Source organism: Podarcis vaucheri, assembly GCF_965113315.1.
Source record: "Podarcis vaucheri genome assembly, chromosome: 11".
In the NCBI taxonomy this organism is placed as follows: Eukaryota; Metazoa; Chordata; class Lepidosauria; order Squamata; family Lacertidae; genus Podarcis; species Podarcis vaucheri.
In genome coordinates, this window is record NC_138749.1 from 64743587 (window position 1) to 64758328 (window position 14742).

Here is a 14742-nt window from a genome sequence, read left to right on the forward strand (position 1 = left end):
GGTGACTTCCTTTCCATAACAGTTGGAAACCCATTTTTTCTCACCGTGAATGTAGTCCCTCCTCCCTCTTTGAAAGCTTTATCTCTTTTCTTTAAAATGCCGTGCAAGACAAACTGGGGACTACTGTACTCTTTCCTTGCTTGATTTATATATTCTGTTGTCACCTCCCTGAGATAAAAAAGAAAGCAAAACAAATGGCTTGCACCCCGAAAGGAGAAAGGGAAAGGGAGCGAGCGCAAAGCTCTTACTGCAGGCTTCAAAAAAGGCAGGCTGTCCCTTTTCTTGTAACACTGTGCAGCCCTCCCCTGAGCAGCAGCAAGCAGCCTGATGCTCTGCTCAAGCACATTTGGTATGCATGAGCACTACTGTTTCCAGCAGGGAGGGTGTTTTCTTAAGGAGGATCGGTGGCTAAAGCAGATTCACTTGGCCAGCCTTTCAGCCAAGTTACAGGAGGCATCTGCCTCATGGAATTGCAGGTGTGGACATCTAATGGACATGGGATGCCAACACCCTGGAGGAGCAGCTGTTTTGTAGGCATTTGTGTGGTTTGCATTGTATTATTCCAGTGGAATTTTTGAGGGTCATGAGTCAAAGTGATGCTCCTCGGCCACTAAACTGGACCATTCGGAAGCTGTGCCATGCCGCCTTTCTTCCATCTGTCAGGCTACTTAAGGTACTGTAAAACCATCACATTTTTACTCTCAGTGATCTTGTTTTCACCCATTTCTCACATTGTGTCACTAGGATGCAAATCTACAATTAACCTTCAGTTCTCCAATTTAGGATATACTTCTGGTCATTGTAGAAATTATGCTGCTCACATACAGGTAGGAAAAGTGCATTTGTAGTACCGGAGGGCATATTTAGCACCGAAACTGTCTTCTGAGATGCATTTAATGCTCGTGTGGTATAAGGGATGTTTGAAAGGGCAAGGAAAATTGGATCTGTGGAATGTGTATGAATTGTGAGAAGTCTCAGCAGCTGTCAGTTTCCATTACTTACATACTTTCCAGCATCACCTATGAGCACATTACATTATGATGTTCAGCGTTAGCAATCTCTGCTAATTTTTTAATGTAGCTTATATAAATGGTTGGTTTGAAATTCGTACATGGTGATTGAGGTCAGACTCTGGCTAGAGGAAAACTTTCTGTTTATGTTTTCTTTTAAATGCATTAACAAACATGTTTTGGGTTTCTGGAAGCATTCTTCAATGATTGGACTATGTCTTGTTTCAAAAAATAGTAGCAAAAGCCCCATGTATTTCAGTGGGTTTTGTTCTATGAGAATATGCTGAGCACTAGATTTCTGTTTTGATCTGAGTATACACAATTTTGTAGGGTACCACTGACAATACTATACCCAGTTTAGCAAATTTTAAAGAAACATCTATTGAGCAGCAAGTCTTCAGAACTGTGCTTTATTATACATATACAGTAGCCTGGTCCCATGTACCATTCCTTGGAGGACACCCCCACCAACTGCATAGGATTGCAGCCCAACTACACATGACGTGTGGCTGCATGATTCTTCCCATGTGGGCAAGAGAGAAGGAAAGAGAAGCTGAGAAGCAGAGTTAGGACACTGGCAGGGAGGACCTTTCGCTCCCTCCCTCTGTCCCATTTATCTCTCCCAAGATTGCCCAACACCCCCCCATGGATGGCAGCAAAAGGTTAAACAGCCCCTCCTCCTAATGCTTTCTCACTGTCCCTCACAACTTCTGGGGCTGCTTTTCAGAAAGAGAGAAAACCAAGCCGCAAAAGCACCTCAGGAAAAGAATCACATAATGGCAGTTTTGTGTAGCTTGATCTTTATTATGTTTGTTTGTTTATAAACAGCATATTGACATTGTACACCATAAATGGATGCAGCAGGAGGCCATGACACGTGATGTGGCTACACATGTCTATTTTAGGGAGATAGCCCACCCATCACAGTTGTCTGCCACATGTGCACATGATGGAAAAGATGTGTGTAGTCATTTCAGACTCAACTGTGTACACTCTATAAGCCATACAGTCATAATTCATAAAGTGACCTCCATAGTTATGAGGCCAGTCTGTTTGGTATGAACTATAATCTTAACTTTTCATTGGACTTTAAAAATAATCCAAAGGTGTGGTGTTTGGGCATATATTCAAATGTAAATTTTGGTCCATCAGTTGTGTAGTTCTTTTGAAACAAACAAAAAGAAAATGAATATATGGATGACTATCTAAAATGTGTAATAGTTGAGCTTTTATTTTAGGGGTTTTTTTGAGGTCCATGACTAGTTATTGCAGTAAGTGATTTGAATAAGCTGCTGCAATTGTGCCATGGCAGTTCTTAACTGGACATTTGGAACTTATTCTAGTAAAAGTTGCTGCTTCTTTTTATCTGCAGTAAAAATTGATTATGTGGGCAGTGTACGACAATAGGTCAGAATATGAATTATCATTTCATGAAAATGGTTGGTGCATACACCAGATAGGTTTAATTTATAACATAGGAAGCTCTTATAGAATTTTATCAAGTTTGGGCAGGGACTGTATTACATGGGAAAGTTAACTGAGCAAGTGCCACTAAGTTTTTCCAAGTAAGTGTGCACAGGATTGCAGCCTTCAACATTTTTATATTCCTGGAGAAAAGAAGACATAGGTAAATACTGATAAGCCCTTTTGATTGTTTAAATGTTAGTGATATTTTGTTAAATAAATGTTGCACCATACACAGAGATCTTAATTAATAATAGAAACCTGTATTTGTGAAATTGTGAAAATACAGCTTGTTATGCAACTTTTAACAAGAAGTTTAGGATGATGCAAGGATAGTTCATTTCTCTGCATATAAGAACAAGCTCCCTTCTACATGGAAAGGAGAGGGAGCTTTAGACTTCTAGGATAAGCTTTGGCATACACATAGGACACACTTAAATGGGACTGGTTCCTGTGTTCAGTTCACAATAAACTAAAACTGGGTCAATTTACATGAACCAGGTGTGTTTTTATTACCTTTGCCCTTCAAAGTTTATATCAGAAATCCATACAACCCCCTTTTTTTTCTTTTTTGAAGCAAAGCTTCCTCAGAGTGTATTGAGAATTTCCTTGAAAAAATAATGACACACTTTGTTTGAACTTCTATAACCCCTGCATTACTAAGACCCTGGTCCTGTGCTCTTGTGCGCTACAAGTTCAGCGTAGCACAGGAGCATCCCAGTGAAGATTTCTCTGCCTGCTCCAGGCCTGCATTGCTCAGGCTACAAGCCAAGCCTCCTTTGTCCCAGACAGAGTTTGTGTCTTGCTGGGTGGGGGTCTCCCCCTTTCCAGCCCTGCTGGCCTCCACTGGAGGAATGATACAAGCATTACTCTGCTGGTGCAGATCTTCCCATTCCACCCATTAGATCAACAGGCAGGTGTTCCACTTCTGGATCCACGGAAAACCCCAAAATGGGGCATCATGGGAGCAGGGAAGGGGAGAGCCTAAGGCCACTGGATCCCTAAGGCCACAATGTCATCACTTGATGGCATAGGATTGCAACCCAAGGCTGGCACTGCAGTTTTTTTATGCCCTGACCAGCTTCTAAGGCTGTGGCTGTGGCAGCATCTCCACTGCTCTCTCACACACCGCAGCTGCATAGCCCAGGATTAATTGAGGAAGCAGCACTTTTTAATATCTCCTGACTAATTTACTAGGAAGGGTAAACATTCCCAGAGTGGAGAGCAGGAAACTGGGTTAGCTGGGCTTTTATGAGTCCACTTGGCTGTCCTCTCTGACTCTGCCACATTGTGTAGCGGAGCTCCCTGGGCTGAGACTCTCCAGGTTTTGGAAGATTATTGGGATAAACTGAGCTGCTTCTGAGAATTCTCCAGAAATGCTCGAAAAGAAAAAGGCCATCTCAGACCACATCGTTGAGGTTTGTTAGTCAGTGCAGCTTACAGGAGACATGAACAGGTTGACCATGTGATTATTTTTCAGGTGGTAACATTGTTCACTGGGCTAGTACATTGGAAGCCAAATGTGAAGGAGGAAAAATAAAAAGTTGCCAAATGCTGCAATCTAGAAAGTTATAGGACCAGTTCTGCCTGCCCATCAGGGTTTTTACGGATTCTTATTTCAGTAATAGCAACTCATCATCGGTGGGAGGGGAGAGAAATCCACAGCCAAGGGGCCTTCCACACCCCCCCCCAGCCTCTCCTTGTTTTCAGCTTTCTGCAAGGCTTTTGAAACTTAGGAGAAATTGGGAAGCTATTTACAGTATAACAACAACAAATTATTTATACCCCGCCCATCTGCCTGAGTTTCCCCAGCCACTCTGGGCAGCTCTCAGTCGAATGTTAAAAACAATACAGCATTAAATATTAAAAACTTCCCTAAACAGGGCTGCCTTCAGATGTCTTTTAAAAATAGGATAGCTGCTTATTTCCTTGACATCTGATGGGAGGGCGTTCCACAGGGTGGGCACCACTACCAAGAAGGCCCTCTGTCTGGTTCCCTGTAACCTCACTTCTCGCAATGAGGGAACTGCGAGAAGGCCCTCGGCGCTGGATCTCCATGTCCAGGCTGAATGATGGGGTTGGAGATGCTCCTTCAGGTATACTGGGCCATTATTTTTCTCTTTGACGGCCATTTGACGAGGCCGTTTAGGGCTTTAAAGGTCAGCACCAACACTTTGAATTGTGCTTGGAAACATACTGGGAGCCAATGCAGATCTCTCAGGACTGGTGTTATATGGTCCCGGCGGCCACTCCTAGTTACTAGTCTATCTGCCGCATTCTGGATTAATTGCAGTTTCCAGGTCACCTTCAAAGGTAGCCCCACATAGAGCACATTGCAGTAGTCGAAGCAGGAGATAACTAGAGCATGCACCACTCTGGTGAGACAGTCCGCAGGCAGGTAGGGTCTCAGCCTGCGTACCAGATGGAGCTGGTAGACAGCTGCCCTGGACACAGAATTGACCTGTGCCTCTCTGGACAGCTGTGAGTCCAAAATGACCCCCAGGCTGCACACCTGGTCCTTCAGGGGCACAGTTACCCCATTCATGACCAGAGAGTCCTCCACACCAGCCCGCCCCCTGTCCCCCCAAAACAGTACTTCTGTCTTGTCAGGATTCTACCCCAATCTGTTAGCCGCCATCCATTCTCCAATCGCCTCCAGGCACTCACACAGGACCTTCACCGCCTTCACTGGTTCTGGTGCAGGACTGACGGCTCTTTTCAGATGGAGGAGCAAAAGTAAAGTGTGCATGACCAAGGCCTTGGTGGATATTTTTCTTTTTCTCTATATTATGGCAGACTGCTATTTGGTTCTTTTGAACACTTAAATGATAATATTTGTATATGTGTTTTCCAGGTGTACTTACCTTTCCCCCTTTTGTTGTTATGACATGAGGTTAGCTGGGCAACCCAGTCCGATGTGTGGGCTGGCAAAATTTATTTATTTATTTATTTATTATTTATTTATTTATTTTATTAAGCAATAATGCTGACTGATAGAAAACATATATCAAATTGCCAAAGAGAATCATCATGGGCATCTCCATTGCCAAGCATAGTATGTAATTCCCTCCCCAATCAAATCTGATTTTTCCCCCATATACTTTTTCATATTAAACCAATGATAAAGATAAAATCACACTTGGATTTTTCACCTTCAATATGGCAGTTCATTTACCTGCTTGATTTATGTTAATTCCCTGTAGTAAATAGTTACTGCATTAATATCTTAGCTGTGTTACCACAGAACATTAACCCTACAGGGTTTTGTTAAATACTTAGTATTGAGCAGGTGATCTCTAGGTTAATTATTGTCATGCTGCATGAAACTATTAAAACATTCTCAGCTGAACAACAGTGAATGAAATGTGGGACACTCAATGGCCTGATTTTATTTGGCTAAGGAGGGGTCATTCACCGTTGCTGACCAGCTGGACCATCTTCAAATCAGTTGCTTGTATTTTCATTCCAGGCAAACATGTTCTACCTCAACTTACTAACACTGTCAGTGTTCATACAATTGTCTCCTCCGCCCATTAGTATTCCATTTTATCAACAAGGAAACAGACTATTAAGGATTTAGTGTGCTATAATATTTGAACGATTTATTGAATTGGATGCATTTACATACTATTTAGCTCAAGAACTTGAACCTAGAACCTCATGGTGTGAGACCAAAGTCTTAACTTAGCTAGAACTCTATGCTCAGACCCAAAAGCCCTCTTCAAACATAACAAGGAAATAATATTCATGATGTGTAGCATCGTTCTTGGCATCTGTCTCTCTCAAGAGACAATGGAGTCTGCCCCTGGGGAAGTCAAATGGCTATCTTAGCAGCACCAAGCCTGGGCAGTGCCCAGGCGACAAGACCCCCACCTTGGCCTCACTGATGTGCTCCAAAGAAAAGCAGAGCAAGCCACTCAGGATTTGTGTAGGGTTTACTCCTAAACCCTTTCTTTTCCTGAAGATGTCCCACAAGGCAGCAGAGGTTTAGGGTCAGAGTTTTCCTTCCAGATGACCTACTTTCCCAGGTTGAAGAGCCCTGTCTGCTGCTCACTTCCCTCTACAGCACATACAGAAACTGCCTTCTTGACCATTGGTCTTTTCCTTTCAATCCACCAGAGTCTGTCTTTGTGTGTAGGGCAAGTCCCTAACTCACTGAGGGTTTGAGACCCAGTGGCTGCCCTCAGCTGGGCAGCCAATCACAGCTGTTGCCTGCGGTGTGGCTACTGTCATATGCTGACAGTTTCTTGGAGTTGCAGGTGAGAACTGAGTGCAGGGAACAACTGTGGGCAAACAACCCCAGAAGGAGCACAACGTGCCCCTGCCAGAGGTACTACCCCTCCCCTCATACCCCTACAGCAAACACCCCTTGCAGCAACAGTTTCCTGTTAATGAAGGGCATTATAAAGCCTTTGGTTGGCTGGACAATGCATCAATCCTAGGAATATTAACCATCTGGCTTTCTGGCCTGTTGTTGTTGTTGTTGTTGTTGCTGCTGCCTAGTTCAACCCTCAACTTTTGAATGTCCTGCTCTCCAAGTTGTAAGTTGTGAGGTTTTGATTTCCTAGATAAGCAATGGAGCTGTCCAGCAGTGTATTCTAAATGTTTTAAGGACATCAGAGGAGCTGTCCAGCCCGGAAGGTAGAGCTGGGTTCGAAGCAGATCTCGTCAACTCCCTGCACCCCCACCTTTCCTTGTGTCCCCCCCTTTGCCATCTGCATGAAATTAGGGGAGTATCAGATTAGAGGCAAACCTGCAACATGCAATCCTAGAGCTGTAGGATGCCCACCAGCTTGCCTGCCCTTGGTCTAGAAACAAGAACCTGACAAGTCTGTGTACAGTGTGTCTCCCAGCTCTGCCCACATGTTGGGTGGCTCTTGGGCTGGTTTCCCAGAATCCTCCAGGCCCTGAACCTATTGAGATCCACTTGCAGAGCCAAAATCAGGCATGACACTGAGTTGGAGAAGAGCATTCCAGGTTTATTTAACCCATAGGTTTGGACATGGACCTAATCTTTCTAGGGTGTTCCTGTAGTACTCATATTTCAGACATCCTTTTTTGTTGTTGCATACTATCAGTAAGAATATTTAAGTGTCTGTCCTCTTTTTATGTAACCTGTGATGAGCAAACATATCTGTTCTTGGGTCATTGTTTTACATATTAAATACAGATCTTTCAAATACTGTGGCCCTTGAACTTCAACTTATTTGAATTGTTTATTTGTTTTTAAAGTAAGTTGTTCATTTTCTAATTTTAATAACGTTATTAGTAGCGCTTATTGAAATAGCAGAACTCGCTGCTAGTCACATGTCATGTCAAAACACAGGCCCAGTTGGTTTTCTGTCATAAATCTAAAAGCTGTTTTATTTAGGGTGGACAAAATTTGCATCTTCAATTAAAGTTAATGTCTGGGTTTCAGCATCTTGAGTGAACCAGGAGACATCATGGTGTTTGTGTACCAGCTGGAGAAGCAATAGCCAGATGGAAGTCTTAATAGACTTTTTAAAAAGCTGATATGCATGCTGCTGCTGAAAAATAGTTTAGTAACATCATCAGTAACTTAACAGGTACTGTGGTAGAAATTTCAGTGGTTGTATCTCTGGAAATGGCAATCAATGTTATGCACATACGCAATAAAATTATACGTGCCATTGGGATAGAAGTAGGTAACCTTCTTTCTTTCAAGATCTGCATTTCCTTGGAAGTAATCTCTAACAATCATATGCTGGAAGTGAGTGGATTCCTCTCCTTTCTCAGGCAGCCTGTTGTCTCTCATTTTTCACTCCTTCCCATCTGCATGATCTAGAATGATGTCTGCAAGTTGCAGCTTCCCCGCCCCCACCATCGGAAAGAAACATGGACAAAAAGTTAGGGAGAAACTATGTTAAGGTAGGCACAGATCATTCCACATTCAAAATACTATCTCTGATTTAGCAGTATACAGTGGTACCTCGAGTTAAGAACTTAATTCTTTCTGGAGGTCCGTTCTTAACCTGAAACTGTTCTTAACCTGAGGTACCACTTTAGCTAATGGGGCCTTCCGCTGCCGCCATGCCACTGCCGCACAATTTCTGTTCTCATCCTGAAGCAAAGTTCTTAACCCGAGGTACTATTTCTGGGTTAATGGAGTCTGTAACCTGAAGCGTCTGTAACCCGAGGTTACCACTGTACTAGTGTTTAAAATACCATAGTCTTATTAAAATAACCATTTGCTAAGGACGTTTCTACTGTTCACTTTGCTGGTCTCACTGTGTATTTTGACTTGTTGTTTAGTCGTTTAGTCGTGTCCGACTCCTCGTGACCCTGTGGACCACCTGTCTCCTGAGAAATCTCTATGTGGGCCAAGAAGCTACAGTTAGAACTGGATATGGAATAACTGATTGGTTCAAAATTGGGAAAGGAGTACGGCAAAGCTGTATATTGTCTCCCTGTTTATTTAACTTATATGCAGAATTCATCATATGATGAATTCCCTAGCCGGAATTAAGATTGCCGGAAGAAATATCAACAACCTCAGATATGCAGATGACACAACCTTGATGGCAGAAAGTGAGGAGGAATTAAAGAACCTTTTATTGAGGGTGAAAGAGGAGAGGGCAAAATATGGTCTGAAGCTCAACAACAACAAAACGAAGATCATGGCCACTGGGCCCATCACCTCCTGGCAAACAGAAGGAGAAGAAATGGAGGCAGTGAGAGATTTTACTTTCTTGGGCTCCATGATCACTGCAGATGGTGACAGCAATCACGAAATTAAAAGACGCCTGCCGCAACTAATATGATTATAAACATTAGCTACCTCTAAATGGTCATGTTGTCAGATCCCAATGAAGGCACGCTGTCATTGGAGGTTGTATTATGGAGAAACTGCATTCAGGGCCCTGTCTGTTCAGCCTTCAGGTAATGGGAGCTACCTCCTCCCATTTTCCCACCACAACAGGCATTAACTCCTCCGTACCACCATATCCTGAGGGTTTTCTAAGGGCAAATAGAACAGAACTGGACAGCCCTATTGCCCCACTTTCTTTTGCATTTATTTAATAAATGTATATCTTGCCTCTCAATGAGATTCCTTACAAGGTGGCCACTGTAGCTTTTAAAAATATCTATGGTATCCTGATTCTGCAAGTATTTAGAATCAGTGACCCATTCTATTTGATTCCTTTCCATAATTTTTAGCTGATTCCTGATTTCAATTTTTATATGCCTTTTATTGTATGGTTTCATGTATAATTTTTGTAAGTTATTCTTATTTTTTATGAATAGTGATACACACACACACACACACACACAAACAAAAAGTGCTAGTGATTTGTGGATGGGGAGGTGGGAAATAAGGACATATCTGATTATATAAAGTTGCTTAGGCCTGACCGACTTACTTAGTTATTGCTATGAGTTGTCAGTATGAAGCCTATGAATTGGCCAACCTAACATTACCACTCAAGCCATGACCTTCAGCCCCTGCCTAGTCTGCATCTTCTTCCTACTTCACTTCCAAATTCAGCCATTAACCTCCTGATTATACATGGACTTGGCTTGGTCAAGCCCTGACCATGGACACTGAGATTGGGGTGTCCCTAACACATAACTGAAATTTGGTACACATGTAGATCCTTGGATTACTATATACATCTAATCAGGCATCTCTGCCCCCTTCTTTCAAAATTCATCATTGTGACTTCTGTATTCTGTCAGTGCAAACATTTCTGGTTGTTAGATGGAATATTCTCTTCTCCCCCCCCCCATACCCTGTTCTGAGGACTGTTCCAAGCCTCCTTGAGCAGATTTGGAAACATATATTTTTTTTTGGGGGGGGGGGAGTCCTGTTGCACTGATGAAACTCATTGCACTGGCTTCCACCACTGCAACAACTTAGTTGAATCAGTCCCATCAAATGTACCCTGTGACAGCACCCAGCGGTCTGGGACAAACAACCAAGGTACAGGTGAAGTTCAAAGCAGTGATGGTCAGGAATTTAAGTCTGGACACAGGTTGGTCACATGTGTGGATATATTCTGTCTCCATGCTCTCTTTAAAAACATCTAAAATGGGTGGGTAAATACCCAGCAGCTGACAGGGACATACAGCGCTTTATGATAAAGCAGTTCCAGATCTAATGGTGGTTTTATTGAACAGGTTTAAATTAGATAACAAGGGAAGCCTCTAGCGTCCCCATCCCCCCATGTTCAGTGCTTTAGGCACTATTCAGTGGCCCTCTTATTCCTGTGACAGACACCTTAATGCAACTGGAAGCATCCTCCCAGTCTTTCTTTCCCACTGCCCACCCTATCCACAAACTAGTCATTAGTTTCATGTCTGTACAAAGCCTTAACTCTCCTCAATCACTTCTAGCGTAAATGTCCCAAATTCTCCCAGTCCTCTGTATACCTCTATTTACAATTAACTGAGATTTTACTGTGCAATCCATGCTTGTATCCATCAGTTTGCTAATTAAATTGCTAAATCTTCAGCTAGATGTCCATCAGACATCTCCATCTGGGATGGTATGAGCTCTGTAAACCAGTTTCAGTTCACATGTGAGAACAGCGTGGTTTAGAAGTGGCACATTCTAGCTATAGAACTTGGCAATGCAAGATAAGTACAGATAAGCTTATGTCCCATTAAATAACCATCATAAGATGCCACAATAGAGCTGTTCCTACTGTAAGCCATGGGGCCTTGTTGCTTTTCTTATCGCGACTGGGGATATAAAAGGAATGAGATTGTTGCAAGAGAACATAGATAGACCACCTCTTGGTTTGACAGAGTTAAAAACATACTCCCAGTACTGCATGAATTGAAGTGTAAAGATGCTAGAAAGATTGTCTTTTATAAGTTGTGTAAAAATATAATTTGGTTGCATTTTATGGCCATTTGTCATGGTTTTGTGTTTTAGTGTAGTTTTCTGATATAGAGATGCATTGTTGCAGAACTGTGGCAAAGTATGATTACTGCTAGAAGTGCTGCTCACTCTGGGACCTATTTAGAAATATTAATTTTGCAACCCTACACCAGTTTACCTGGGAGTAAGCCCCAGTGAATTCAATAGGACTTGCTTCTGAATAAAATTTTGAAATAGGTTGCTATGTTTTTACGTGGCCAGATTATCTTTGCTTACAACCCTCAATTGCCAAACCCTGCCAATTTGGAGCAGTTAGTAGATGAGCTGCAACCAATAGGAATGCAATCAGTTCTTTATTTAGAAGGTCCTTCTGCCCTTCCTTAAAGGTTGCTCATAATAGCTATTGTGGCATGCACTGAATGAACGGTTTTGTGATCAAACTTGTTTCTTGAAAGACTGCAGTGCAAAATGTATTAACAGTAGTGGCAGTGCACCACTTATGGTCTAGCATCCCAATAGACACACACACACACACACACACAGCCTGGATTGTGGAGATGCTTGAGCATTGATCCAATTACATTTTCATGGGTTTTTTGAAAAGTCCATAAGTTTGAAATGGATAGAGAAGATTGGAATGTGCTCCTAGGAAGCAATCCTAACTTTTCATGATGAGAACTTGTAAAGCACCTCCTATGAAATGTTAGTATTCCCAAAGCACATCAGTATTTGTGGATGTGTATATAGATTCATGCCTTCTTTCCCATGGGTCTCTTTAGTTCTAAGGTTTCTCTCTATATATTGATTGGAATATTATTAGATGAGTTTTGTTCAGGTTCAGTTAAGCAATCCTTAATTGTACATAAAACTAAATGAACTTGTTTCAAATTATTCAAAAATAATTTATGCGTAATTTCTTTTCACATATTGACAATTATGAGGAAAATATACTGTTGATCATATGTTTTGATTGTGCCATTACCAAGATACAGTATACACTGAATGAAAAATATATCTGAAATTGAGCGAGGAAAAGAATGTTAGGCATATTGGTGCTTTGCTTGCTGAAGCTTCTTGCTTTTCAATATATTCTTATCTCTGCATGAATAGGGCAACAGCAATCACTAACATGAATAACATATTTAAAGGTTGTCATAACATTTTTGTATTAAATATAGGTTTCCTCATTCTTGTCATACATATAGCTTACAACTGCAACAGAGTATATAATGTGTACTTTGTATATAAAGGCACCAATCTTATATTCTCTGTCTCCTTTTTTTATATAAAAAAAGCTCCATTCCCTCCTTCAGCAAGATGTAGTTAAACTGAGGGAAATGGCCGCTCACCTCTTTCTCCGGTGGGTGCGTGTTGTGGCCCTTCGCCCTTAGCTGCCATCCTTGGCAGCCAAAACCATGTGTTTGCATGGAATTCTCCTGGCTGGTGGAATCAAAGCATGGGATTTGCCGCCCAAGGCTGGCTTCAAAGAGGCCAATCCCAGGCCCCACCTGAGGGGCAGCTGAAGCTACATCTAGCCAGACAGAAACGCAAAAAAGCCAGCTGTATGTTGTTAAACAGGAGGCATAATACCTCTGTCTTTCAAGATTCAGACTCATTTTATTGCCGCACATCCAGTCCATCTAACAGCTCACCCCCCACCCCTATCCCAGTTCAGATGGAACAGAGAGATAGAGCTGGGTGTTACCTGCATATTGATGGCAATTCACTCCACATCTTTTGATGACAGCTCCTACAGGGGTCTTTTAAAGCTTAAATAGCATCAGGAGTGGCCCATGCTCTCCCGGCTTCTGAACATAGCACATCCCTGGCACTTAGCAGAGGGAGATGCACAAGGAGCTTGGGCAGTGTGGTGGGGCAGAGCCCAGACAATGCTTTTGCTGCTGTGCACTTGCATGGCCATGAGTTGCTTGCCTTTCCCTCTCCAGTAAGTAACAGGGATGTGTGGTGTTCAGAAGGTTGACAGCTGTGGTGCCTCACCTACACCACTGCGTGGGCAGCTGCTGAATAGCATGGGGGACATCACAGGACAACTCCCATGGTGCCAAACAGTACATTTCCAAGCACAATTTAAAGCCCTAAACAGCCCCGACTCAGTGTACCTAAAGGAGCATCTCCACCCCCATCATTCAGCCCGGACACTGAGGTCCAGCTCCAAGGGCCTTCTGCCAGTTCCCTCACTGCAAGAAGTGAAGTTACAGGGAACCAGGCAGAGGACCTGGTAGCAGCGTCCTCCCTGTGTAGCGCCCTCCCATCAGATGTCAAGGAAATAAACAACTATCTGACTTTTAGAAGACATTTAAAAGTCAAGGCAGCCCTGTTTAGGGAAGTTTTTAATGTTTGATGTTTTATCGTGTTTTTAATATTTTGTTGGAAGCCGCCCAAAGTGGCTGGGGAAATAATAAATTATTATTATTATTATTATTATTATTATTATTATTATTATTGCCTTCCATAGCTACTTTCTGGAAGCAGCCCTGGAGATAGGTGCAGGATCCCTGAAGCTCCATCTGCCTGAGACATTCAAGAAATATACCATGGCCAACAGCATCAAGAGCCGCCAAGAAATCAAGGATACCCAGCAGGGTTGCACTCCCCCCAGCTTTCTCCTGACAAATGTTATCAACCAACTTTAGAGTTGGCTGAAGAATTTTGTGAGTGTCCTTTCATTCTACAATTCACTCTGAAGCCCTCCCAGGTGTCCTCTTCTGGACTTTTAAGTGTTGGGAGGCTACTTACCATCTACCTGTTTTTTGTTTTGTTTTTTAATAAAAAGGGGTAAAAAGAAGAACTTCTCTTAAAACTAAAATCAGTGAGTGAACTAATCTCAAATCAAGAAGAATGGGAAACTGAGGATGTTTCAGAGCACTAGAGAAATGGGTGCATGATGAAGATGATGATGATGATTTATACCCTGCCCATCTGGCAGGGTTTCCCCCAGCCACTTTGGGTGGTTTCCAACACATATAAAAACATAATAAAACATCAAACATTAAAAACTTCCCAATACAGGGCTGCCTTCAGATGTCTTTTAAAAGTTGTGTAGTTCTTTAACTCATTGACATCTGATGGAAGGGCGTTCCACAGGGAGGGTGCCATTGCCAATGATGAATTAATGGAAAGCAAATACCGTACACAGACACAGCACCCTTGACCACCTCACAATTTCCACTGAAATTATACAGGAATACTAAAGTGCCCTGGAAAGGAAGCATAAAACCAGAAATCTCTTTCATGGAGGAAGAAGAGTTTTCGAAAAAGATAGAGGACGGCACTTCTTAATACTAGCCTGTTGGAGACCCAAGTAAGGAAATTTGAAGAAAAGTGTGTGCTCACAGGCTGTCATTGTTTCATAATCTGAAGAGCTATGGTTTTGTAGAGCAACAGAATGCTGCAACGCGTGTG

The 14742-nt window shown here is 42.4% G+C and overlaps 1 protein-coding gene across 11 annotated transcripts in view; it reads left to right on the plus strand.

Moving 5' to 3' along the window:
• TRPM3 (transient receptor potential cation channel subfamily M member 3) overlaps positions 1–14742 on the plus strand; it is a gene marked incomplete at its 5' end in the record, with an annotated part of 445271 nt that overhangs the window by 164534 nt on the left and 265995 nt on the right. For 3 of the 11 annotated variants that reach the window (XM_082241475.1, XM_082241478.1, XM_082241477.1), the window contains one exon: positions 70–673. The exons of 4 other annotated variants lie outside the window; for them this stretch is intronic. In XM_082241475.1, coding sequence (XP_082097601.1) covers positions 584–673 — 90 coding nt within the window. Of the gene's footprint in view, positions 1–68; positions 674–14742 lie in introns of those variants that run through there. 4 more of the 11 variants (XM_082241481.1, XM_082241482.1, XM_082241476.1 and 1 more) reach the window with 3 other exon arrangements.